We start from the raw sequence: 24239 nt of genomic DNA, 5'->3' as shown, positions 1-24239 counted from the left end.
CATGTCGCTAAATTCTATAGCTGAGCTCAACAGCGCCTCTGCTGGTTGTGGTCACGTACTGCACTTCATTTTGCCTTAACAGCATCAACTCAGTTTATCAACAATCTCCTCTGCGCTCCTGTAATGTTAACAATACATTTGTTGACTACTTGGCCTTAGATCCCTGAGCGGAACCACTTTGACATATTCTATCAGCATTGCAAACATCTTGTGGTGAACAAGGAAAAAAAAAACACTCTGGGAGTCAGGTGATAATCCTTTATCTCCAGCTTCACTGTCAAATGAGCACAGTTTCCTCTCTGCCCTCTCATCTCATGAGAGGAGCCATCTATCTCGCTCGCACTCGCTCCCACAAATCGATCACTACTCTACCTAATTCACCCAATGGAGAAATTACAGACCCAGAACGGATAAGATGGAGCAGGCAGCGGTTCTGAGGCGTGGATTTGCAAACTTGAACGTCTTATGAGCAAAAGTGTGTCTTACTTTGAGCTTTCAAAGGAAACTGGTGGATTTGCAACAAATTTAAGATGTATCATTCACACAAAAATAAGAGGATGGAAAAGTGAGAGGGGAAGAAGAGTTCATTGCTGCAATGTCCTTTTACATTTCTCAACTTTTCCAGACTTTAGTTGGCGCTTTCCCGTTTTTTTTTTAGAACGTGTTGATTGGGGCTTGACACCTACAGATCTGAAGAAGTAACACATCAAAGTTTTAGGAGCTTCAATTTGTCAGAGTTTATTTCGAGTCATCACAACATCAAACATGAACGTAGTGTAGAAAACGGATAGCTAATCATTATTCTATGTAGTTCTGAATATGTCTCAAATGTTTTCACTAAATGCAACTTTGTGACATGTTGTCGTCTAACATACAGAAAGTCAATATGTTGGGGGGTCACATGGCTCTGAAGGCCTGGAGATGCTGGTCGTACTGATCGGCAATTTCCCGGGCTGTGCGTAGCTGCTTTTCACACCACTTCACCAGAGCCTGTTGCAACATCTTCACACGGGCATCCTCAAAGTGCTCAATCTACAAGATAACATCACTCAATTATCATTCACGTAAATTCTGATACGTAACAAATTTAGGTGACTTACCTCTTGTTTTGCCACTTTACAAACGTGATTAAACTCGGTCTCCACTGTTTTCTTCACCTCCTCCAACTGATGAATATGAAGATTGAGTCGTAAATACGCAGCTGCACATTTAGTATAAACCGCCTATATGTCCGTTTAAAAATAAATTTAAAATAATTTTGCCCTTTTGGACAAATGCTCTACTGACGTCTGCTGGCCAAAAGCTGTTATTGTCCGACATTAATGCACTCACAGCAGCCTTCTTGATTGGTTTGGCCTTCTCTGCATTCTTTAGAGCAGTTTCCAACTCCACTAGCTTACAGGTCCTTCTGAAAAGCATCTCCTAGGATCAACAAAGCAGTGCAACTTATTAAGATAAAATAAAAAGTTGAACTTTAAACATAGAACTTGACATACTTTTTCTGCTTCCTGATAGCGTGACTGCAAATCCAGGCCAAGTCCGAGAGTGCTCACATCATTTTCAGCAACTCTTGTCATGCTATTCTGCGTGTTAAAAAATAAAAATCAAAGCGTTGAAAAAATTCATAATAATACATTATGATGCTTTAGTCTTTTTTTAATCAGGAAAAGTACAAATTACCTTTATTGACTCAAAGACGTCTGATAATTTTACACAAATCCTATAAAATAAAAAGCACCAAATTAGTCAAAAAACATTTTTAACCAGATTTATGAATACAAAATTCCACTTCATGTCCATGTGACAGTCTTGAGACTTGTACAGATATACTTAGAAAAAGCTGCTTTGTCAGGATCATCATCCGATTCCACACACAGATGCAGGGCAGTTGCAAAGTGCCCACAGGCTACTGCTATTTCTGTACAAACACACGAGGGTATCAAGTGTGAAAACTACTATCAAGATGGATGACACAATAATCATATTGTCAATAGAATGCCCTTAACCCTTAAGTTATTGTCAATTGAATGAAATGAATTACAGCTATATTTTACTTGATGTGTGGTGTGATCTTACTTTGCTCAGTTTGCACCAGATCCAGGAATTTCTGCCAGGAAAAAACATGAACAAATGAAAAATTTATATATAATGTGTGTAGATGATGAGTGTCAGGCAAGCGAGGAGGAGTGCTACTCACATCCACCGTGTTTTTGGTGTAGCTGGTTAGAGAAAGATTGACGTCCCGTTTAGTTTGGAAGAATTCGTCAACATCCTGCAAAGGCAATCACATTTCGAGAATCACACAGTATGAGATGCTGTCATTTCCAAAAGAGTCCAAATTAAGAACCTTGTGGCCTTCTTTTCTCATTTCTTCCACAGCTTGACTCAAGCGATTGAAAATGTTTCTCCTGGCTTTCTGTCGACCAGGTGGCTGCACATACAGAAAAATAATTAAACGGATTTTGCATTCAAATCTTGGAACACCAACATCGGTCCGAATAAATTCGGAGTATTTATGCTGCTTGCATTGTCCAAGAGGTCAAAGATGTGTTTGTTCGTTAACATCTACAGATGAAGAACTCACATCAGAGCTGGTGAGGAAGATCTCCAAAGCTTTGTTTTTCCCGAGTAGGTTGTGTGCTGCTACCTGGTGGAGGAAATTCTCCAGTGCTGCACAGTATGGCTTAAACTCTTCCAAACCAAGGAAACCTGTAAGAAAAGTCCCTTGGTTCAAAGCATTGTACTTAAAACCAGACTCATGAGGACCAGCAATGATAGGACGATGTGTTGGGTTTTTTTTGCTCACCAAGCTGTCTGGTGGCCTTTGGTGTTGAGTTCGTCTGAGCCTTTGCAGGAAGAGGAGGAAACTTGGTAGGGAAAATAGGAAAACGGTTTTACAATGACTCTTTGTTTCCGAAGACAATGTTGGTTTAAACATTTCATGGAAATGACAAATGCATATGGCAAATACAAAATGCACAGTTTGTACTTCAGAGATACACAAAGAACATAAGCCCCTTTAATCAAACCAGTGTCAATTTCTTAGAGGTGTTGCACAAATAAAATATATTTATTGATATGTTTCTCCTTCAGTGACTTAAAAAACAAATTAAACGCAATAACCTTCAAACAACTGGAATCATTGACATAATCTTGATTATATTTATAGCCGAGGCCTTTTAGCCATCCTGTCCCGCTCTGCATTTAAATATTTCCTAAAGCAGGGGTGTCAAGCTCATTGTTTTCACGGACCGCATTGTAGTCATAGCTTCTTTCGGAGGGCCATTATGACTGTCAACTCAAATAAATGTATGAGCACCTCGTATTATATACAGTAAAAGCTACAAAACAAACTGACAAATAACTCGTTTTCAAATCAGACGAGTAAAAACTGGTCAAACATTTTTAAAAAAAGATATTAAAAGTGAAGACAATTTGCCATTCTAGTAATGACAAATTTGATGCACAATTTGTATTCGCGGGCCACATAAAATGATGTGGCGGGCCGTATTTGGGCCCCGGGCCTTGAGTTTGACACCTGTGTCCTAAAGAAATCACAAAAAGGGTAACACTCACTATGACTCCCTGTATCCCAGGCACATCCTCCTGGTTGAACAGGTTCTGCTGTAGCCATTCAAAGTCCTCATAGGTCCGGTCCACGTGATACTCCCCGGTCCCGGACAGCTAAAGCCAACAGGAGAGACCAGAGTTGTGTTTTATGACACCCAGTCATCTGATTTGATCTAGATGTGTTTGTTTTTGTAGTTGTAGTTTGTGGCTAGCAGCGCATGACCACATTGAAATGTGCTGAGCTAGCACAACTTAATTTGGTTGGTGGTTACTTATTCATCAACACTACTGAGGTTTTTGTTTCTGAGAGTGTCTTCGGAAGAAGTTGCTTCACATTCTATTGTTTCTGTTGCATAGATCAATGTCATTTTTCTTACTTTTTGCGAGACGATGAGAAAAATAAGTGCGTCCCCATCTTGTAGCACCTCTGCAACCTTAACACTATGTCCATGAACACTCAAAGGCGCCTCTTCTTTCACTTCTTCCTGTAAAATCAAAAATGAGTTAAGCTGTGGGTCAAGAACTCCAGAGTAAATGGATATAGTTTAGAATTGCATTTGACATTACAAAAATGCTCATTTCAGCTCCATGGACGCCTGCAAGTGTGCAAATGACAGTCACATGACTCTCACTGTTGTCATAAAGAATATTTTCAGGAACTTACCATCATCGCCAGCCTTGTGAGCCAATGTGTTCAGTCTGCTTTGTTTTTGTGGTACAAAGAATGTGAATAAGTCCTTTTTTGTTCAGGGCAAAATGTGCATTCAAGCTCTGAAAATCTTCTGTCAGCTGGCTGCAACTGCTGAGAAGGCACAGGATATCCTTTGGGTCAAAGTGCACGTTGACTTGATGAGAAATGGAGGACAACTGTGCTAAATCTAAAGTGCTGGCTGTTGGGGAAGAGGAGTAAATGGTGTGTTCGTCAGTAACTCGGACCTATTTTGACACACCCACATGGGAGAAGAGAGCATGACGGTCCAATCAGTGACCAATATAAAAAGAGTTGAATTTACAAGATAGCCAATAAAAAGGCAGTACAGACAGCTATTGAGATAATAAAAAAATCCTCATCTAGAAGTATCATCATTTTTCTCCCAAACAGGTCTGTAAAAACTAACAACCACCTCATTCTCTCCATTATGAGAAAAGTTCCAGCAGAAGTACATCTTAACAAAAACATCATCTCCGAAAAATGAAAAAGCTCTACTAGTCTTATGTTGTTTCCACAGAGGCCTCGTTTTTCTTGAAGGCATCATGGCCCCAAATGTTATTGAGCCTCCTTTTGTTGTTGCGCAGCAGCAAGTACACTTAAAGTGAAAATGGAGAGAAGACATCTCAAATACTTTTTTTTCTTCCTTTTGAAATACCTTTCACTATTATTTGACTCAATCTCTTGGGAATAGGAAAACAATAATTTGTGTCAGAAAGTATTTTAATGTATATAAGCATTTTAACATTTGTTTATGGGGCATGATTTTTTTCATACCAGGGTATCTATCTCTCGTAATTAGTAGGGCTGTTGATTTATTCTCTTTATCCAAACACTTATTTTCCCATCACCATAAGGGGTATTGAAATTTGGAAGCACTACTCACTGAGTAACAAGACAATGTTAGCTCAACTATCAACCATGATTGCAAATTGTTTAGTATTTGTTCAACCATCTCCCTGAATGTCTCTTCTGGAGCAGCGCCCGTATTTTTTTATCAGAGTGGTGCCCAACGATAAGTTTGCAGAAAGTCTTTTTTTTTTTTTTTATCTGGCCCTCACTTGCTCTTGGCTCTGCGTCCAATATTTTGCAGTTTTTTTTTTTTTTTTTTTTTTTTGTATGTGCGGTGGCTGCAAACAGCACTTGTGACAACAAGAACAGCAGGAGCACGTATGCTTGTGCAACCATGTCTACATGACAACGTTTTCTTATGCTTTACAAACGAACAACTCCGTGACTTCGACTGTGCACTTGACTACAAACGTGTCCCTCCCTCGGCCTCGTTAGAAACCTCAGAGGCTTTTGTTAAACGATCCGGCACATAATCCAGGAAAAAATTATTTGAGAACAGTTCGTCATCCGTGCCGCTAGGAGGTAGAGATGTACGGCTATTGCGGACGCCGAAGAAGAGCTTTCTTTTCGGTGGTGAAAGAACCCGTAAGGAAAACGGAAAACAAAATAGCACGTAGGCCTCAAATGAATTCAAACACCTACGTGGTCATCTCAAAGTAAAATCATCGTTTCTCGTTCGGCGTATACCACAGTTACGTGTTTCGCCGTGGCGCTTTGATATTCTGCTCGTATCTATTAGGTAAGGTGGCATTTGTTGTACTTAGCGAGTTAGCAGCTAGCCGTGGCCAGCTAAGGTTAGCCAGCACGATCTTAAGAACGAACGTCGAATGTTCGACGAGATGAATACAATAATTTGCATGCTTGCTAGATTATATTTCACTATGAATTTAACTTGTTCAAATGTTTGATCACCCTTATCGATATCCATGTACCTTGTTGATTTGTTTGCGTCACGTTTTTTGGGTTAGTTTTAGACGTCATACTTGTTTTGTCGTAATCTTGTTTGTCCGTTCCGCGGCCGGTTACAATAGTAGAAGAAAAGAAAAAACATGACTTGCACATGTTGTTTTAGCTCCATCTAAAGTGCCTCGTAGAGACTTTTAAGTGCTGCTCGAAGCAGTGTTTTCAACAACTATTAATGATCTAATTCGTGTTATGCCATCTCAAGATTAACATTTTACGTTGACATCTGCTAGTCAGAAACTAAGCTGAGCTGCACATTGTTCATAGGGTAAATGTTTGGCTATAGCTCATGGCAGGTACAGTTCCAGCTTCTTATGTATATGAACAGTACCAGAACATTTCGGGGCACATCTAACATTTGTGGAGGGCTATTTATTGAATTTCATTGTCAAGCTCAGTTCTCAATTTCTCGATGTCTGTTTTGCAGGTCTTCAAGCCGTGACTGACTTCCCTGCAGATATAGTTGCCACGAAGTGCACACACATGAGTGCTGCATTCTCCTCGAGCTGGGCCCAGCGCCATGCCTGATCGAGACAGCTCCTACCTGTCAGGTGGCGGTGGGAGTGGTAGCAATCTAAGTGAAGAGGGAGGATCGGGCTCTGCTTGTGTTGCAGATTGCAGAGTAGTTTCAGAAGGGGGTGTTGGAAGCATGGACGGGGGAGGGTCACTCGGCAATGGCATTAGTTTTGGCCTTGGGGGAGGTACAATGTTAAACTCTGGATTAATGCTAGATGGGGTATGCAGGGATTTTATTCGAAATGTCTGTAAGAGAGGGAAGCGTTGTCGCTTTAAGCATCCTGATTTTAATGAGGTGCCAGACTTAGGGGTGCAAAAGAATGAATTCATTTTTTGCCACGATTACCAGAATAAAGAATGCTTGCGCATCAACTGTCGCTTTGTGCACGGCACGAAAGAAGATGAGGAATATTACAAGAAAAATGGAGAGTTGCCACTTGCGCTGAGAGCAAAAGTTGCAGCACGACTTGGCCTCTCACCGACAGATCTGCCGCATAGTAGAGGAGAGGTCCCAATCTGCAGAGACTTTTTGAAAGGGGAATGCCAGAGGGGCAGTAAGTGTAAATTTCGTCATGTCCAAAAAGACTATGAATATGATCTCACTGGGCTTGGCGTGAGTGGTTTGCTTGGAGCCGCTGCGAGTGTAATGGTATCTGCAGGAAGTGGCATCGGTGCAGCCGGAGCGAGCGGCGGAGCCAGTGTGGGGATTCCGGGGCTTGTGGGAGGTGTGGCTGGAAATAATATTCTAGGAGTGGCCTGCCCTGGCATGAGTGCTTGCAGAGATGCAAGCGTCACAGGAGTAGGTGTCAGTGCAGGAGTGGCGGGCGTCAGTGCGACAGTAGCGGGCGTCAGTGCGGGAGTAGCGGGCGTCAGTGCGGGTGTAGGTACCGTCAGTGCGGGAGTAGGGCCCGTCAGTGCGGCAGCAGTGAGCGTCAGTGCGCCAGTAGTGAGCGTTAGTGCGCCAGCAGGCCCGTCAGGACAGAGGCGTTTCGACAGGACCCCGATGTCTGTCTACGAGCCCGTAGTTGAGAGCGGCGTCTTTGACTCTGCTAGCCTGGACAGCTCGCTTGAACAGACCGCACTCCAGATCAAGAGGCGGCGCTTGGAAAGCTTACGACTGGCAGACAGCAGCGTCGGTGGCCACTATGACCTCGGGGTCCAGGCTACCTTGCCCACACGCCCGGTGGAGTACAGGTTGTTGGAGGAGGAAAACAACCTGCTGAGGAAACGAGTGGAAGAGTTGAAGAAACAGGTCAGAACAAGAACACTTTTGAGATCACTGTCATTGTTTTTAAACAAGTAGTTCCTTCCAAAATGAATTGGAATGGCAACAAAACAAATCCAGGCTAAAATTCAGTACAAAACAGATCAATTTGTTTTTTTTTTAATTAAATCCCCTGAAAGTATACTACTACATTGCAATGTTGGACTGAATTTGATGACTTGTTGAGCGTTAACGAGAACTACAACCTGGCTCCTGTTCCTTCCCTCAGGTTGCCAACCTCATTTCTACCAATGAAGTCCTCTTGGAGCAGAACGCCCAATTCCGTGGTCAGGCAACAGTGATGACAGCCGCCCAGACTGAGCAGACCCTGGTACCTCCTGTGGGTGTGGTCAGCTCGTACAACCACGGCATCGCCCAGACTCACACCACACTGAGCAGCACCGGGTTGCAGCCTCGACCCGTCACCCAGCAAGATCTGGTGGCGCCCACCGGCGCTCCCGCGGCACCCCCTAACAACGCGGCGCCACCCCCTCATCTGAACCCAGAAATTACGCCGCTGTCAGCCGCTCTGGCGCAGACCATCGCCCAGGGGATGGCACCTCCAGTTTCTATGGCACCGGTGGCGGTGTCCGTGGCTCCGGTGGCTGTGTCTATGTCCATGACGCAGCCTCTGCCAGGCATCACCATGAGCCACGCCACAACGCCCATGGTGTCGTATCCCATTGCCAGTCAGAGCATGAGGATCACCACTCTTCCTCATATTACCTGATAAGTGGTAATGAAGCAGCCCTCAAGCCAAAACAGATCTTCAAACTGACTGTTTTATGGCTACATTGACAAAAAAATATGTAACAATACATGGATAAGGCAAATTTCAAATTGTTCTATTACGAGAATAAAGTTAAACTAATACGAGGAGAACAAAATTGGCTCATCTCTTGTTTGTTCAGTTTGATTCGACAGAAATTGTTTAAGAGCTACTCATGATTGATGAATATATACAGTAGTCAACTACGCTGGCTGCTGGTTTCAGACTTGCAGAGTAATTTTGAGAGTCCCCAGTAAAAGCTACATGAAGTTTTTTTTTTGTAAAACAGCTTTATTCTTCTTGTGGTAATGACTTTATTCTCGTATTATAAAAACTTTTTTCTTATAATTCTGCTATTTACATTTATCTTTATTGTCTACTGATTGCATTTAATCCGGTTGCGGATCAGGTTAAACCTATGTTTCCCTCTAGAGAGCAGTTAAGAAATAATTTGGCCCTTGACTTTTAGCTAATGACGCAGCGGATGTTTTTTTTTTCTTGATTACTGAAAACAAAAAAAATTGAAAATGCTAAAAACTGATCATCGCATTTTTGTTTACACTTGCACTAGACTAGTTGTGGATTAGTTTATCAACACCTAAATTCTGCACGACAATTCAAAAGCAAGTGGTGTCGTTTGTCTGAAGTCATGCGCACACAAATTAAACATGATGTGATAACCAGAAGCAAAGCGTTCTTCAACATATCTTTGACTTAAAAGGGTGGAGTCACGTTGTCTAAACTTGCTTTAATACTTTTGACTTTCACAGCTGCACGACATCCGTGTCTCGACAATTCTGAATGGAGTGATGCCAATTTGCTCTTTACATGATCGTGGCTCGGTCCAGTCGCAGATACCCGTAAGCAGTCAAGGACGCATTTTGTTCCAGTGGGCGTGTTTTCTGCGCGATAACGGTACGGAGGAAGAAAGACGAGCAGAACTCAACAGCGAGCGACTTGTGCAAACCCAACCGCAAAATCACGTCAACCAGGCGGATTTCGCAATCAACTTAAATATGCGGTTCGGACCTTGAAGTAATTACAGCTATAATCGGTGTTTCGGTACTTTACTTTTTCTTGATCGGTTGCTTGACGCGTTGAAATGTCCGCGCATTAAGTCAGTATAAAGGCGTTTTTACGGGTATTTTTTGTTATTCCGTACCTTATTTATTAAGGCATTCGTCTGCGAGCTCAAAGACTTCAGAGGACAATGCAGAGCGAGAAATCAGAGCCGAAAGTCGACGAGGGTGCGGGCCCGGACAATCCCGAGATGAGCGCGTCGAGTGACGGCAGCGAAGTGCAGCCTCTTCCCCGGGCCAAGGGGATTAACGCCGTGGCGGTGTTATGGACTTTTGGAAAGTGCCTGGGAGCTTTGCTTCCCGTCTACCTGGCCGGCTATTACCGGGTCAGCACCAGCCTGCTGGTGTGCGGGATGATGGTGTACACGGGATGGAAGCATGCTCGGGAGGCCAAAGAAGAGAGGATGAGATCGGCCATGCAGCTGTACGGCGACGAGGAGGAGCTCGGCAGCTTGAAAATGTCCAAAATAAAGAGAGACCTACCTGCGTGGGTAAGACATGGCCCACTAACATCAGCTTTATTGACATGCAGTTGCAGACCAAAGAAAAACATTAAATGCAAACACTCAAGTCATCCTCGCAACATTTGACTTATTGCATTGACTGTTGATACTTGTTTGCATCTCTCTAAACAAGTGAGTTGTTTCAATATTTTAGATGGAAGCTACATTTGATGTGCAATCCTGTCTTTAAAATCGAATCGACGTATCTGTCAGTGCATCCCGACAGCATAAGCCCAAAATGGAAATGTGATTTGCCACAAGTTCTTCTGCGAGGCCACACCCAGCTGAGCTAGGCCCTGGTGAATTCTTGCTGTCTGAGTGCTTTTCCACTTTGGTCTTGGCAAACAGACAGAATGCATCAAGCAAACTAACAAATGGATGAACATGTGCAGAGACCTCATGAAATGCCTAAAGAGAAAACTGTTAACCACGCTGTCCTTTAAAACAAACGATAAATTCCACTTTACTCTGTGATGCAAAGCACACAATTTCTATTTAATGTCTGTTTCAAAGCACAAAGGTATTAAAACATTGCCATTTAATATTTTTGAATGGATTATTATAATGCAGTGGAGCCTCAGTTTTCGAACACAATCCGTTCCAGAAGGCTGTTCGAGAAGTGAATCGTTAGAATTCCGAATCATGTTTTCCCATTACAAATAACGGAAAATAACCGATCGTGCAACTGCAGCGCACTGCCGAACGAGCAACCGTAGCTCGTCGCCGACCGCGCGACTGCACCGCGCTGTTCCCATTATTGTGACAGAGCGACCGCTGAAATTTAGAAAATATTTTTAAAGTCCGGATGTACTTTCCAAAATTTAAGTGGACCTCAGTGCGCAGGAAGTTCAATTTTGTACGCTCGCGCAACTGCAGCGCACCGCCGAACGCGCAACCGTAGCATCACCGACCGCGCAACTGCACCGCGCTGTTCCCATTATTGTGACAGAGCGGCCGCTGAAATTTTGAAAATATTTTTAAAGTCCTAATGTACTTTCCAAAATTTAAGTGGATCTCAGTGCGCAGGAAGTTAAATTTTGTCCGATCGTGCAACTGCAGCGCACCGCCGAACGCGCAACCGTAGCGCGTCGCCGACCGCGCAACTGCACCGCGCTGGTCGCATTATTGTGACAGAACGGCCGCAAAAATTTAGAAAATATTTTTAAAGTCCTAACGGACTTTCCAAAATGTAAGTGGACCTCAGTGCGCAGGGAGCTTAATTTCGTCTGATCGCGCAACCGCAGCGCGCCGGCCGGGCGCTCACTGTCGCATTGGTTTACAGCGTCTTTGAGGTTTAGGATGGGTTTGCTGCTCCCACTTGCTTCATTTGGAGGCATGATTAGAGTTGATGCAATCCTCAGAATAACGAGAATGTAATAACGAATGGAGTCAGTTGGCATGCGGGTCCTCTCGGCTCATCTCACGAGTTTCGACAACCGAATTTTGTCCGACCTCCGAAGCAAAAAAATCTCGAATTTTTTGTTCGAACACCGAATTGTTCGAGAACCGGGATGTTCAAAAACCGAGGCTCCACTTTCACTTTTTAGTGACAAAATTGACAATGAGTATTATAAAAACGTGTCAAGCAAAACTGAGTCCAAACTTGATTTTGACACAGTTCTTGTGATGGGCTCTCCTTCAACAGTGCAAAACGTACCTAAACACAATTTAACTACAAATATCATTTTTCTCTTCTCCACCACAGGTCAACTTTCCAGATGTTGAGAAAGTAGAATGGCTGAACAAGGTAAAACAAAAATCTGTTTGTTTGGCCTTTTATTGAAGCGCACACGGGATCAAACGCAGCCGCTATGCTGACAGACTGATGCTTCTGCATCGACATGTGACCCCTCGCTTATGGCTGCAGCCATGTTGAAGGCAGCGAGGGCAACACCCCCTCCATTGTCGCAGCCACGCGATCTGTACCGCAAACACAGCAGCAGTACAAATTTCGTGCCAGTCAACACACTCAACATTTCCACTTTACTGCGGCCCAGCTCACAGGAAGAGGAAGAAGCAGCCTCCCCCGGCCACATGAAGAAACAGCTGGTTTTGTTCTCCCTCCTCTCATATATACTTTATAAAGTCACAGTTAAAAAAAAACCCTCAAACACACTAATAGGATCACAAGATATTCGAAGCAGACAGAGTGGAGTTATGAATCTGCTACTGGGACATTCAGGCCTCCATGTGAGCAGGAATCTGATGACTCACTCTCCACTTATGCCAGTTGTTGCCAACCTTTTATAAAATGAAGCACACTCCGCCTACTTCTCCTTCTTCCCCCCCGTGGGAGTAGAATGTGTTTTCATGGCAACGGTCTCTGAAACAACAGAGAAGAAATGAACAGTTGCCTTGTTGTTTATAAGTCAGCTGCTTATTCAACCCAAAGGCCACACACAATTTAAAGTCTAAATGTGTCGTTGTAGGTGCTTCAGCAGGTATGGCCTTTTGTGGGCCAGTACTTAGAGAAGCTCCTAGTGGAGACCATCGCTCCGTCTATCCGAGCCTCCAGCAACCACCTCCAGACGCTCAGTTTCACCAAAGTGGACATGGGCGACAAGGTGACGTCATTTTAGCTTTGATGCTATGATGTCCGCTCGTTGAACGCGGTTACGTAGCAACGTGTTCTGTTTCCTCGCAGGCCATGAAGGTGGTCGGGATCAAGGCGCACACAGAGAATGACAAAAGACAAGTCCTGCTTGATTTGTATATCAGGTAGAATGTTACCTCACACTTTTGGCAATTCTATATCACATTTTACAATGCTAAAATGTGGGTCACGTGTTCCTCTTAGCTTTGTTGGCAATGTGGAGATCAACGTGGAAGTAAAGAGATATTTCTGCAAAGCTGGAGTTAAGGGGATACAAGTGAGTCGCATGAAGGAAGGAATCTCGGTGCAAATGTCACATTTCTGTCCTCTGTGTGTGGGCGTAGTTGAATGGGATGATGAGAGTCATTCTGGAGCCTCTGATCGGAGATGTGCCCATTGTGGGCGCCGTCACCATGTTCTTCATCCGCAGACCCGTAGGTTGATCTGTCGACATTGACCTTTATTTGTCATTGCACACCCATCCCCCAACCCTCTCTTGTGTGTCTCCTATTGTTTGACGATATTTATGTTATTCCAGAAACTCGATATCAACTGGACCGGGTTGACCAATTTGTTGGATATTCCTGGATTGAAGTGAGTCATGCTCGGATAACCTCATATTTTTTATGCCATTAAAAAAAAAAGAGAATTACTGTGATTGAACCAAGCAAAACAGATGATTAATGATTTGTTTATAATGGAAATAAGTTGTCACAACAAGCTACCCAACACAAATCAAACCTCGATGTTGATAACTTTATCGCTCTGTAAGTATGTGCTGGTTATCAGAAGCAGAAACATCACGGTTGCTGTTCTTGCTTACGAAATTCAAAACATATTTTCAGGAAAAGGCAACTAATAGAGGATTTTTTAAATTTTTATTTTATTAGATGAGCATCTTAAAAAAAGATTTGCCTGGTTTTTTTATTTCATATTTGATGAGTGAGCAAAAACAGTTGAAACACAAGAATTTCAATTCATGCAATTTATGTTATTCAGGTGAACATCAATATCTATATTGCCATAATGTAACTTTGCCATGTCTCCTCCATCTTGGTCTTTAGTGTGATGTCTGACAGCATGATCATGGACGCCATCGCCTCCTTCTTGGTGCTGCCCAACCGTCTGGTCGTCCCTCTGGTTCCCGACCTACATTTGGCGCATCTTCGCTCCCCTTTGCCCAGGGTAATGATGTCATACGTAGCAACTCGTGACCTCACATGTGTGTCTCATATTAAATTCTAATTTGTCATTATGATCCCAAGGGTGTGGTGCGCATCCATCTGGTGGAGGCCCAGAATCTAGCAGCAAAGGACCACTACGTGAAAGGCGTCATGGCGGGCTTGTCAGACCCCTACGCCATATTGCGGGTGGGGCCTCAGATGTTCACCTCCCACCACTTTGACAACACAGACTCACCCAAGTGGGGGGAGATGTATGAGGTAAGGAACAATGAATCCTTATGATTATGTGCGACATTCACACGTCGAACTGACTTTGAATATTCCGTTTTCATCCATTCAGTGTGAGTCCACAGCCATTTTCCAACCATTCTGTCTGTATACATTTTTTTGTACGTGTGTCTGCTGCACCAGGTGATAGTCCATGAAGTGCCTGGTCAGGAACTGGAGGTGGAGGTTTATGACAAAGATCCAGACCAGGATGATTTCCTGGGAAGGTACATCTGCGTCTTTCATGTTTCTCTCTGGTCATTTGTGTGTTTACATTTCAATCACTCAGCGTTGAAGTAATCATTTGTTTGTTTTTCCCCAAGGTGTGTTTACTGATTTGATGACCTTTTTTTTTCTCCCATGTAGGACCAAATTGGATTTGGGCATTGTGAAGAAGTCCATAGCCGTTGATAATGTAAGAAAAATACTGTGTTTGAAAATTTTGGGACGAAAGAAAATAGAAATGCTGGAAAACTGAACTCAGACAATTTGGAACTATTTAGTTGGAGAAGTTTGACTAGACATTATGAATGTTTGAAATTCCCTCCACCATTGCAAACTCTAAAACAATACAAAAAATGTTTAACATCTGATCTTTATAAGCAGATTTTTGTTTCTTTTGTGTTAAGTGGTCTGATTCTTCTCCTCAGTGGTTCCCTTTGAAGGACACGCCCTCAGGTCGGGTCCATCTCAAACTGGAGTGGTTGGCCTTGATGCCGACCACTGATCGACTTGAACAGGTGTGCTTCCATTATATCCTGACTAAACGTCTCTCTTCTTCACTGTAACAAAATATTCACCGTAATTCTCTCCCTTTCTAGATCCTGAAAAGGAACGAGAGTGTGACCAGTAAAACGGCTGACCCGCCCTCGTCCGCCATTTTGGTGGTTTACCTTGACAAGGCTGAATCGCTGCCAGTGAGTCAACGAGCTGGCCGTTGCTTCCTGTGTGGTTGTCATCTGGCATTCCGCACAGTTGTTCCCGTGGCCTCTAACCCTCTTCACACACACACACACGCACGCACGCACGCACACACACACACACACACACACACACACACACACACACACACACACACACACGAGTGTGGCTATTTTTAGCCCCTCCCACCCCGTGACAAAATGTGTGGAACTCATTGCGGTCTTGCTGTAGATCTTTTCCTCGTTAAACATGACTCATACGCTTGCTTGTGCATGCAAGTTGCTGGTGAATTTCCACACTTTTTTTTCACGCTCTTTTCCGCTATAAGTCACATGCTCTATTATTTATTCATAAACTATTTTTTCCTGCAATACTATAGATGAAAAAGGGGAATAAAGAGCCCAATCCCATGGTGCAGTTATCTGTGCAGGACATTACCAAGGAGAGCAAGGTTGATCCAATTTACAACGTTACAAATTATATGCCGATTATTGGTCCTGTAAACACTTATTCTGTTTCTTATTGTTTAAAGACATGTTCCACAACTGTCAATCCAGAGTGGGAAGAAGCCTTTACATTTTTTATCCAAGATCCACGCAAACAGGATATTGACATCCAGGTAACTTTTCAATCGCTTGTTTTATGCTCACAATATTTGGTGGGTCTGCAAAATAAATACAAGAGATTTTAGAAAGATAATTGTGTCTTTTAACTGTGTGACCAGGTGAAGGATGTCGACCGGGTGCAGACATTGGGCAGTCTGTCCATCCCTTTGTCTCGTGTGCTGTCTACTTCTGGGCTCTCTCTGGACCAGTGGTTCCAGTTGGACAACTCTGGATCCGCCAGTCGCATTTATATCAATGCAGTTCTCAGGGTAAATCCCTTGTGGAATTACACAAATTGTGAATTTGCTCGCCAGGTTTAAGAGTTGGTCCCCGGTCTGTTTTTGGTTCACTCGTAGATGCTATGGTTAGATGAGGAGAGTATCACAGCGGATGTATCGTCTAACCTGGAATCCAGAGGCAAACAGTTACCGCAGGAGACATCCCCACACTCCAGCTTTGCCACTGAGGTAACAAAATCTGGTCCCATTTCTTGCCCTCCTTCCTCTTATTGTAAATCACTCGTATTTGCAGGGGCTGCTCAGAATCCACCTGCTGGCTGGGCAGAACCTGGTTCCCAAAGATAACATGATGGGGGGCATGGTGAAAGGCAAGAGTGACCCCTATGTGAAGATCAATATAGGTGGGGAAACATTCACAAGCGAATCCATCAATGCTAATCTCAACCCCACCTGGAATGAGATGTATGAGGTAAAAAAATGCCCGTAAACACTCGAAGGTGACTTAGGTGATCATATCTCGGATACAGTTTTAAATTCATTCCCCCTCAGGTGATTTTGACACAGTTGCCTGGTCAGGAGCTACAGCTGGAGGTGTTTGATAAAGATATGGACATGAAGGATGATTTCATGGGCAGGTAGTTTGATATTCAATATATTAATGCTCGTTAAATGAGTAAATTGTCCTTTTTATGAATCTCATTTTACTCCCAAAATAGGCTCAAGATCAATCTAAAGGACATCATTGAGTCACAATACACTGATCAGGTACAAGTATATGTTTTTTCTTCATTTGCCCTTGTAGTCACCACACCCACATCCTTCTAATATTCCAATAATTCCATGTGTGTGTGTTATCAGTGGTACACTCTTAATGATGTCAAGTCCGGTCGAGTTCACCTGACACTGGAATGGGTTCCAACAGTCTCAGAAGCAGACCAAGTAGATCAGGTTTGAACAAAAACTGTGCCAACATGGAAAAAAAATCAGAAAAACAATAATGATGATTTTCCTGATCTATTTTGCACTTTCAGGTTCTTCAGTTCTATTCCAGACAGTCCTACCAGAACAAGGCGGTTCCATCTGCAGGTCTTTTGTTTGTCTTCATCCAACAAGCGGATGGTTTACCTGTAAGTCTGCTGCGGAATGGATCCCATAATACTAAATACGCATTATATATTGTTAATCTGTGATTTAAACCAACAGGTGAAGAAGAGTGGAAAAGAACCAAAAGTGGGAGCAGAGCTCATTCTTAGAAAAATGTCCCGCAAAACTACAGTGAGACTCCTCCCCCTCCTTTTTTTTTTAATAGAAAAAGCTGTAGAGAGCGCAATAACAAGTTGAATTACATCCCTGAGTGAACCTTCTCATCTCTGCTGCAGGTGTGCGATCGCTCTACATCACCCGAGTGGGATGAGGCGTTCTGCTTCTTGGTCCGTGACCCCAGAGAGGATATTCTTGTTGTTAAGGTAGTCAGACAAACAGTAAATCGCAATTCAAGAGCTGTTCATCCCTGACTGTAACTTAAATACTAACAATTGTATTTCCCCAGCTCTCCCACAGCTGGACATTGCCCATGGGCTCTTTAGTAGTTCCGATTAAAGAGCTTCTCACTGAGCCAGAGCTGGTCCTGGATCAGTGGTTCCATCTGGACGGAGCCTCCCCTGAGAGTCAGCTTCTCCTTAGGGCTGAACTTAAGGTAGGAAAGCTTTCATTCAGATAAATCCTTCAAGTTTGAATCTTTTTAAAACTTCATTTTCTTTTTCTGACACAGATGCTGATACCAAGCAAGTGTCCCTGTCGTCCCAGTGATCAAGCAAAGGTCACTTTGAAAGACTCAATCCGTTTTCCCGATCAGCAGAAACAAGAGGGTGATGTCATCCAAAAGTGAGCACACCATATATCCAAAACGTCTCATCTCCGATCTTAGTTTTTCTTCGTCTCTGATGCCTAGTAATGCATTTTTAGGTCCAGTTCAGTGGATCCTCCTATAGAAACAATTGTCCCGCAAGTGATGATGCATGAAGAAGGTGAAGGTGATGTAAATATGCCTCAAGCTGATGTGGAAGAAGATATGAAAGAAGAAGCACCACCCGCTGTGGTGAAACCTCCTCATACTTCACCAGATCTTAACTTTGCCAATGAGGTATATTAAAAATATTACAAAACAGGGAGAAAAGTATTAAGACAAAGAATTCTTGTATAACTTTTACCAAAATGCCAACAATGCTAACATTCAATTGATACAAAGGTTTCTAGCCCATGATCATTCAATCCACCCTTCTTATCTCTGTAGGGGCTAATGAGAATCATCCTCATGGAGGCTCAAGATCTGGTTGCCAAGGACAACCTGATGGGGGGTTTGAAGAAGGGCAAGAGTGACCCCTATGCAAAGATTACCGTTGGAGATGCCACATTTAAAAGCAACGTTGTCAAGGAGAACCTCAACCCGGTCTGGAATGAGATGTATCAGGTGCTTAGCATGATTTCAAATCAGATAGATTGTGGAGAATACAAAATCCTTCCTTTACATCAGACAGTCATTTTATCTTCTCTGGATTCCAACAGGTGGTGATAAAGCCTCAGTCTGGACAGGACGTCAACGTGGAGCTGTATGACAAAGACATGGACAAAGACGACTTTTTAGGAAGGTGAGGGTGGAGCTTGTCCGGGAAAGGGCCAAACGAACCCCTCAGCACATTTTAAAAGCCAACCACAAAATAACCGTATCGGTATTGTCAACAGGTTCACCGTCAGTATGGCGGACATCGTTGGCTCCCAGTACACAGACCAGGTGAGTTCCTGACACCCAGCCTGCAACTTTCATATTTTGTTTTGCTCAAGAAGTGTTTGCTTTTTTTGCAGTGGTACACGCTGAAGGATGTTAAGTCTGGTCGTGTTCGTCTCATACTGGAGTGGGTCCAGACAGTGTCCCATAATGGCACGTTGGACAAGGTAAGAAGATGCTTTACACTGCGCATATGACGACTTCCGATTTTCTGTATAGTGTGAAGTCTGTCTGTGTTTTTCAGGTGAAGCAACTGCAGTCGTTGCAGTCGTTCAAAAACAAGACGATTCCCTCCGCAGCTCTGCTCTTTGTTTATGTGGACAGAGCACACTCATTGCCAGTGAGTCTACTTGTTAACATTACAGAAACAAACACTAATAATGGAACCAATGTAGAAAAACGTGGCAAATATTTTTTGTAATTCTGAAATTAAATCCTAAGTGATACAAATACCTTCTTATACTTAATTCGATTTTAATGTGTGTGTTTTATTTTTCATAAACACAAATAGGATTTATCGTGTAATGTGTCTTTCTTTGTGTGTCCAGTTTAAGAAAAGTGGAAAGGAGCCAAAAGCTGGAGTTGAGCTGGCTTTGGGTAACACAACCTACAAAACCAAGGTATGGAAAGTCATAGAGTATACTTGTATATTTTTGCTAATAGAGGTATTTAAATGACAGTATTATTATTTTCAGTGTAAGTTTAAATCATGTTCACACACGCTTTAATGTTCTGACCTGCCTCCTTGTGCGAAGATTTGTGATCGCACAAGGTCGCCTGAGTGGAATGAGGCATTCTATTTTTTGGTTCATGACCCTACTGAGGAGATGCTTGTCTTCAAGGTAAGATACTTGTCGCATCGAAAGCACGTGGTTTCCATCAAAGTGTAATATTGGGATATTTTGTCTGTAGTTATCCAGTGCTTGGGAGCAGCCACTGGGTTCGCTGGTGGTTCCTGTAAAAGAGCTGCTGTCGGAACCTCAGCTGGTCTTGGATCAGTGGATGTGTCTGGATGGAGCCTTGCCGGAGAGTGAGATCTTACTGAGGGCTGAACTCAAGGTGGGACAATCTCATCATAGTTAATTTACTGAGTTCAATTGGACTCTAAAATCATATGTGATGTTGTGCCAACTTTGGCAACATATCAACTTGTGTATTTATTTATTTATTTATTTATTTATTTTTGGCGACAGATATTAAACTCGGTGATGACGGAAGCCCCCCAGCCGTGTGGTCTCGCATCAAAGAAAACAATCACGGTTTCCACCGAGGAGGAAGAAACTGGCTCGAGGCTTCCGTTAGATGAGTGAGTGTTTTTATTTCACATTTCGCTGGTTACAAATAAATAGAGCTTGCTCACCAGACTGTGTTTTCAGTCTTGGCCAGATGAAGTACCCAGAAGAGGAAGCAGAGTCCTTTACAATTCCGCCTCCTGATGCTGTGGTTAGTTTGACTCCATCATCATCATCAAGTTTGTCTAGTTTCACCTTCACACTTGATACGTTCGATCTAACTCAGTTAGTGGAGGAACAGGCGGATTTGGAAGAGCATCAAACGCCAGTCGACCATCAAGTTTATATAGAGGAATTGGAGACACGAGATGACCAGGCTCACATCACAGTGCCTGATCCTCCGGCTGAGCCCTTGAAGCCCAAAATTGATGTTTCTCCACAACACACAACCCCCAGCCGGGATTTTGGCACTGAGGTGGGTCAACAGTAGTGTCTATAATAAGTAGCCAGTCACATACAGTAGTTGTCTTTTCAAAGAGTGGCTCGGGTATTGCTGAAATATAATCAGAATGTCAAATATTAGGTTCCATCAAAGCTGCGTGTGTGCCTGTACAGATTAAAATGAGAATATGATGAAATATTTGCGACAGCACTTCCGCATTTATGATGAATCAACACCATGTTTTTTTCCCAATGGCTGTGAATCAATGGCCACTTCTGGTTTTCTTTAACTGTTATTATGAAACTGTTCTTTTGGGGGGGGAGAGTCTGATCTGGCAAAGTATTAAAGGTTTAAGGCAATAAAAATTCAACAATTACTATATTAAAATGCCAGTTCTACTCCATGAATGAGGATGTAGTCTGTCTAAATAATGAACTAATAATTTCGTTTTTTTTTTTCCTTTTGACCTTGGCAATTACTTTATTACAATTACTTCCGTACTCTGCTGAGTGACATTCTATGGCCAATAGACAATAACCTCTTGGCTAACCCTCCCACATATTTCTATCTAATTGACCGCCGTGGCCTTATCTCACTGACTGCAGGGGCTGTTGAGGATTCATCTGCTGGAGGCCCAGAGTCTGGTTGCCAAGGACAACATGATGATGATGAAGGGCAAGAGCGACCCCTATGTCAAGATCAGTGTTGGAGGGCTTACATTCAAGAGCCATGTGGTCAAGGAGAATCTCAACCCCACTTGGAACGAGATGTACGAGGTAAATCTGGTTAAGCTTTGTAATGAAACCTGTCATAGATATCAAAATGTCATGTACAGCAATAAAGTTAGTCCCAATATATCTGATGTTTTATTTGATATTTCAATCATTTGGTTGTGTTTCATTTGTAGAGCTTTGCATTGTACACAATCACTCACTTATGTTTTCCTGTTGTCCTTCTCCAGGTAGTTTTAAGCAGTCACAGTGTCCAGGAAATTCAACTCGAAGCGTTCGATAAAGATTTAGATTCTGATGACTTCCTGGGCAGGTTTGTGTCAGGTGTTGTTGTTGTAGTACAGTACAGCAGATGATATTGTATGTTGTCATGTTTCTTAGGTTCAGTATTAAACTCGGAGAGGTCATCGAGTCACAGTACATAGATCAGGTATGTTTTTTTTGCAGTTTTATTATGAATTTTTCTATATGTCCTGCTTCAGTAGCTAACATAACTTGTGTTACAGTGGTACACATTGAATGATGTCAAGTCTGGGCGGATTCACTTGATCCTTGAATGGGTTCCTACAGTAGCGCGTCTCGTCCAACTTGACAAGGTTTGGATTTTTATTGGGTAGAACATTTGCTGTTTAGTACATACTTTCAATATATAGTATACAATAAGAAACATTGTTGATTCTTATGAATATATGTATAATCTTTTTTGTGCAGGTCCTGCAGCTTCAATCTCTCCAGTTGTTTAAGAACAAAGCCATACCCTCCGCTGCTTTGCTCTTTGTCCATTTGGAGCGAGCACACTCATTGCCCGTAAGTCGCCAACATCTTCTCCGGGTATTCAGAATGATCCACAGAATGTTGTCATACAGAAAAATGTGTACATTTTTCCAGCTGAAGAAGAGCGGAAAGGAACCCAAAGCGGGAGCTGAGCTTGTTCTCGGTGACACAACCTACAAAACGCAGGTGAGACTTTTAAAAGGGTGACACAACGTACTCTGAAATGATACATATGTTCACTGTATTTGTTATTCCACATTTCCCAAGCTATGTGACCGCAGCACCAATCCTCAGTGGGGTGAGTCTTTCTACTTCCTTGTGCGTGACCCTCAACACCAGATGCTCGTATTCAAGGTAAGGCCGAGTCCATCATTGATGTTCATTATGCATTTTAATATTGTGAAGTAGCTCAGAAATTTATTTCTTGATCGCAGTTGTCTAGCGGCTGGGACCAGCCGATGGGATCACTGGTGGTTTGCGTGAAGGAGTTACTGGTGCAGCCACAGTTGGTCCTGGATCAGTGGTTCCATCTGGATGGAGCGGCACCTGACAGCCAGGTTCTGATGAGGCTTGAACTCAAGGTGGGAATGAAAGGAGTTCAAGTGCACATGTCGGAAAAAGTAATGTAATAGTCAGCATCTCTTGTTCCTTGTTTTGACTCTTGACTAGGTTCTGGAGACCAAAATGGTGGAGATGATGAGTAGCGAGACTCTGCCTTGTGCTGACCCAAGTAGTGGATCTGGGAATGGGCAGGTGAAGTTATCGCTTTCATACGACACGAGAGAGGGAAAGCTGGTCATCATTATACATGCCTGCAGGTAAGCGCTCACAATGGGATAATTCCAATCGTTTAGTTTTGCCAGTTCTCTTCGAAAATGCGAACGACAGACAATAAGATACTGTTTCTGAGAGGCTCATTTCTACTGTGATGAGCAGGAAGATTGAGACTTTCTGAATGAATGCTTTTGGTGTCTGTGCACAGAGGTCTGTTGTGCTCCAGTAAGGACGCTGTCGACAGCTACGTCTCCATAATGCTGCTGCCAGACAAAAGCAAGGCCACCAAGAGGAAGACAACCGTGAAGAAACGAGATCTCAACCCCGAATTTAATGAAAGGTACTAAAGTCTGGCATCTATTTATTTTTATTGACTGATCAATAGATTATTTATTTTGTATTCTTTATTTATTGTTATTTATTGCCTCATATCATCTTTGCCAACTTTCCATGCAGGTTTGAATATAACTTGCTGGTGGAGGAATTGAAGTTAAGGCACCTCAGCGTGACAGTGAAGAATAACGCGGCATCATTCAGAAGTCGTGACGTCATCGGACAGGTGGTTATGACTTACTGTACTTTTTTGATTTAAGTACATTGACTTTGACTTTTTAAATGTGCTTCAACAAACGTGTTCATCTTGTTCTGTAGGTGCAGATAGAGCTGGCGGAGGTGGAGCTGGTGCCTGGTGTTATTGAGTGGTAAGCATGCAAATAAACTATTTTAAAAACATTTTAAGTCATTAAAAACATGTTCATTTTATTCATATCTTTCTAAATGTGATTTAAACTCTTAACGGATGTAAGGAAGATTCCGTAATTTCTTGGTTCAGCTTAGCTATCTACTTATTGCTTTTTTGAACCCTTAACCAATCAGACTCTGTTCATTCCAGGTTCATTCTGAGAGATGAAGCAGAGTAACAAACACGCCGATGATGTCATGTCTCAAACGTGGCACGGCTGCAGCTTGCACATGATGCCTTCTTCTTCGCTGTAGCAGAAACTCGGAAGTGCTTTACGCTAACTTAGGCTGTATAAGTTGAGGCACCTGAAACGCTTATATAACACAGCCATCATGCACTAGGTACGGACAAGAGGAGAGCTTGACTCAAATTTAATAATCATAAAACTGAAGGAATTGAAGGAAAAAAATCAAAAGGCTTGTATCACTTCTAAATGCCACTTCAGTATTAGACGCTTGCTTGTGTTTGACGTTGCCTTTTGAATATATATTTTTTTATAAGATTACCATTGTTTTGCAAATGTTCAATTTTATTTGGGTTGTGTATATTTGCAATGATTACACAAGTGTGTTGGAAAATGAACACTTAAATATATATTGTGCATCTCATTTGTTGTTTGGAGTTTTTGATTGCCCAAGTAATCACAACAACAATAACACACACATACTCACATACTCACATACTCACATACTCACATGCTCGCTCGCTCGCTCGCTCGCTCGCTC

The 24239-nt window shown here is 42.8% G+C and overlaps 3 protein-coding genes across 7 annotated transcripts; 2 read left to right on the top strand and 1 right to left on the bottom strand.

Moving 5' to 3' along the window:
* Positions 1-722: 722 nt before the first annotated feature.
* LOC147049159 (sorting nexin-5) lies at positions 723-4627 on the bottom strand. 2 transcript variants are annotated; one of them, XM_085924504.1, is made up of 14 exons: positions 4235-4627; positions 3948-4055; positions 3577-3684; positions 2807-2867; positions 2585-2709; positions 2348-2431; positions 2198-2272; positions 2077-2107; positions 1831-1918; positions 1681-1720; positions 1497-1583; positions 1333-1422; positions 1101-1166; positions 723-1032 (listed from the first exon to the last, which is right to left on the bottom strand). In XM_085924504.1, the coding sequence occupies exons 1-14, from the start codon at positions 4238-4240 to the stop codon at positions 898-900; spliced, it is 1104 nt and encodes a 367-aa protein (XP_085780630.1). In that variant the 5' UTR covers positions 4241-4627; the 3' UTR covers positions 723-897. The 2 variants fall into 2 exon arrangements, with proteins under 2 accessions (XP_085780630.1, XP_085780629.1); XM_085924503.1 differs by lacking the exon at positions 4235-4627 and adding an exon at positions 4138-4201.
* Positions 4541-9334, top strand: zc3h10 (zinc finger CCCH-type containing 10). 4 transcript variants are annotated; one of them, XM_085924500.1, is made up of 3 exons: positions 4541-4672; positions 6522-7862; positions 8104-9334. In XM_085924500.1, the coding sequence occupies exons 2-3, from the start codon at positions 6615-6617 to the stop codon at positions 8602-8604; spliced, it is 1749 nt and encodes a 582-aa protein (XP_085780626.1). In that variant the 5' UTR covers positions 4541-4672; positions 6522-6614; the 3' UTR covers positions 8605-9334. The 4 variants fall into 4 exon arrangements, with proteins under 4 accessions (XP_085780626.1, XP_085780625.1, XP_085780624.1 ...); XM_085924499.1 differs by lacking the exon at positions 4541-4672 and adding an exon at positions 5569-5716; XM_085924498.1 differs by lacking the exon at positions 4541-4672 and adding an exon at positions 5583-5870.
* Positions 9335-9527: 193 nt separating this feature from the next.
* LOC147049157 (uncharacterized) lies at positions 9528-24122 on the top strand. Its single transcript, XM_085924893.1, has 51 exons — positions 9528-10213; positions 11931-11972; positions 12655-12789; positions 12870-12943; positions 13023-13095; positions 13163-13252; positions 13357-13412; positions 13883-14003; positions 14084-14260; positions 14414-14496; positions 14636-14684; positions 14920-15009; positions 15091-15186; positions 15570-15641; positions 15723-15809; positions 15915-16064; positions 16152-16262; positions 16327-16503; positions 16584-16669; positions 16751-16799; positions 16893-16982; positions 17066-17161; positions 17238-17309; positions 17414-17500; positions 17584-17730; positions 17806-17918; positions 18000-18177; positions 18328-18504; positions 18600-18682; positions 18777-18825; positions 18897-18986; positions 19064-19159; positions 19368-19439; positions 19575-19661; positions 19732-19878; positions 20013-20125; positions 20196-20262; positions 20338-20526; positions 21099-21269; positions 21455-21537; positions 21606-21654; positions 21731-21820; positions 21936-22031; positions 22113-22184; positions 22266-22352; positions 22433-22579; positions 22668-22816; positions 22981-23112; positions 23229-23331; positions 23424-23473; positions 23665-24122. Exons 1-51 carry the CDS (start codon positions 9854-9856, stop codon positions 23690-23692), a joined length of 5388 nt encoding a protein of 1795 aa, XP_085781019.1. The 5' UTR covers positions 9528-9853; the 3' UTR covers positions 23693-24122.
* The last annotated feature ends 117 nt before the right edge of the window (positions 24123-24239 follow it).

The sequence above is a fragment of the Syngnathus leptorhynchus genome, chromosome 11, assembly GCF_054491065.1.
Source record: "Syngnathus leptorhynchus isolate UIUO chromosome 11, UIUO_Slep, whole genome shotgun sequence".
In the NCBI taxonomy this organism is placed as follows: domain Eukaryota; kingdom Metazoa; phylum Chordata; class Actinopteri; order Syngnathiformes; family Syngnathidae; genus Syngnathus; species Syngnathus leptorhynchus.
Note: the sequence above shows the minus strand (reverse complement) of the source record. Positions and strands in the feature narration are given on the sequence as shown.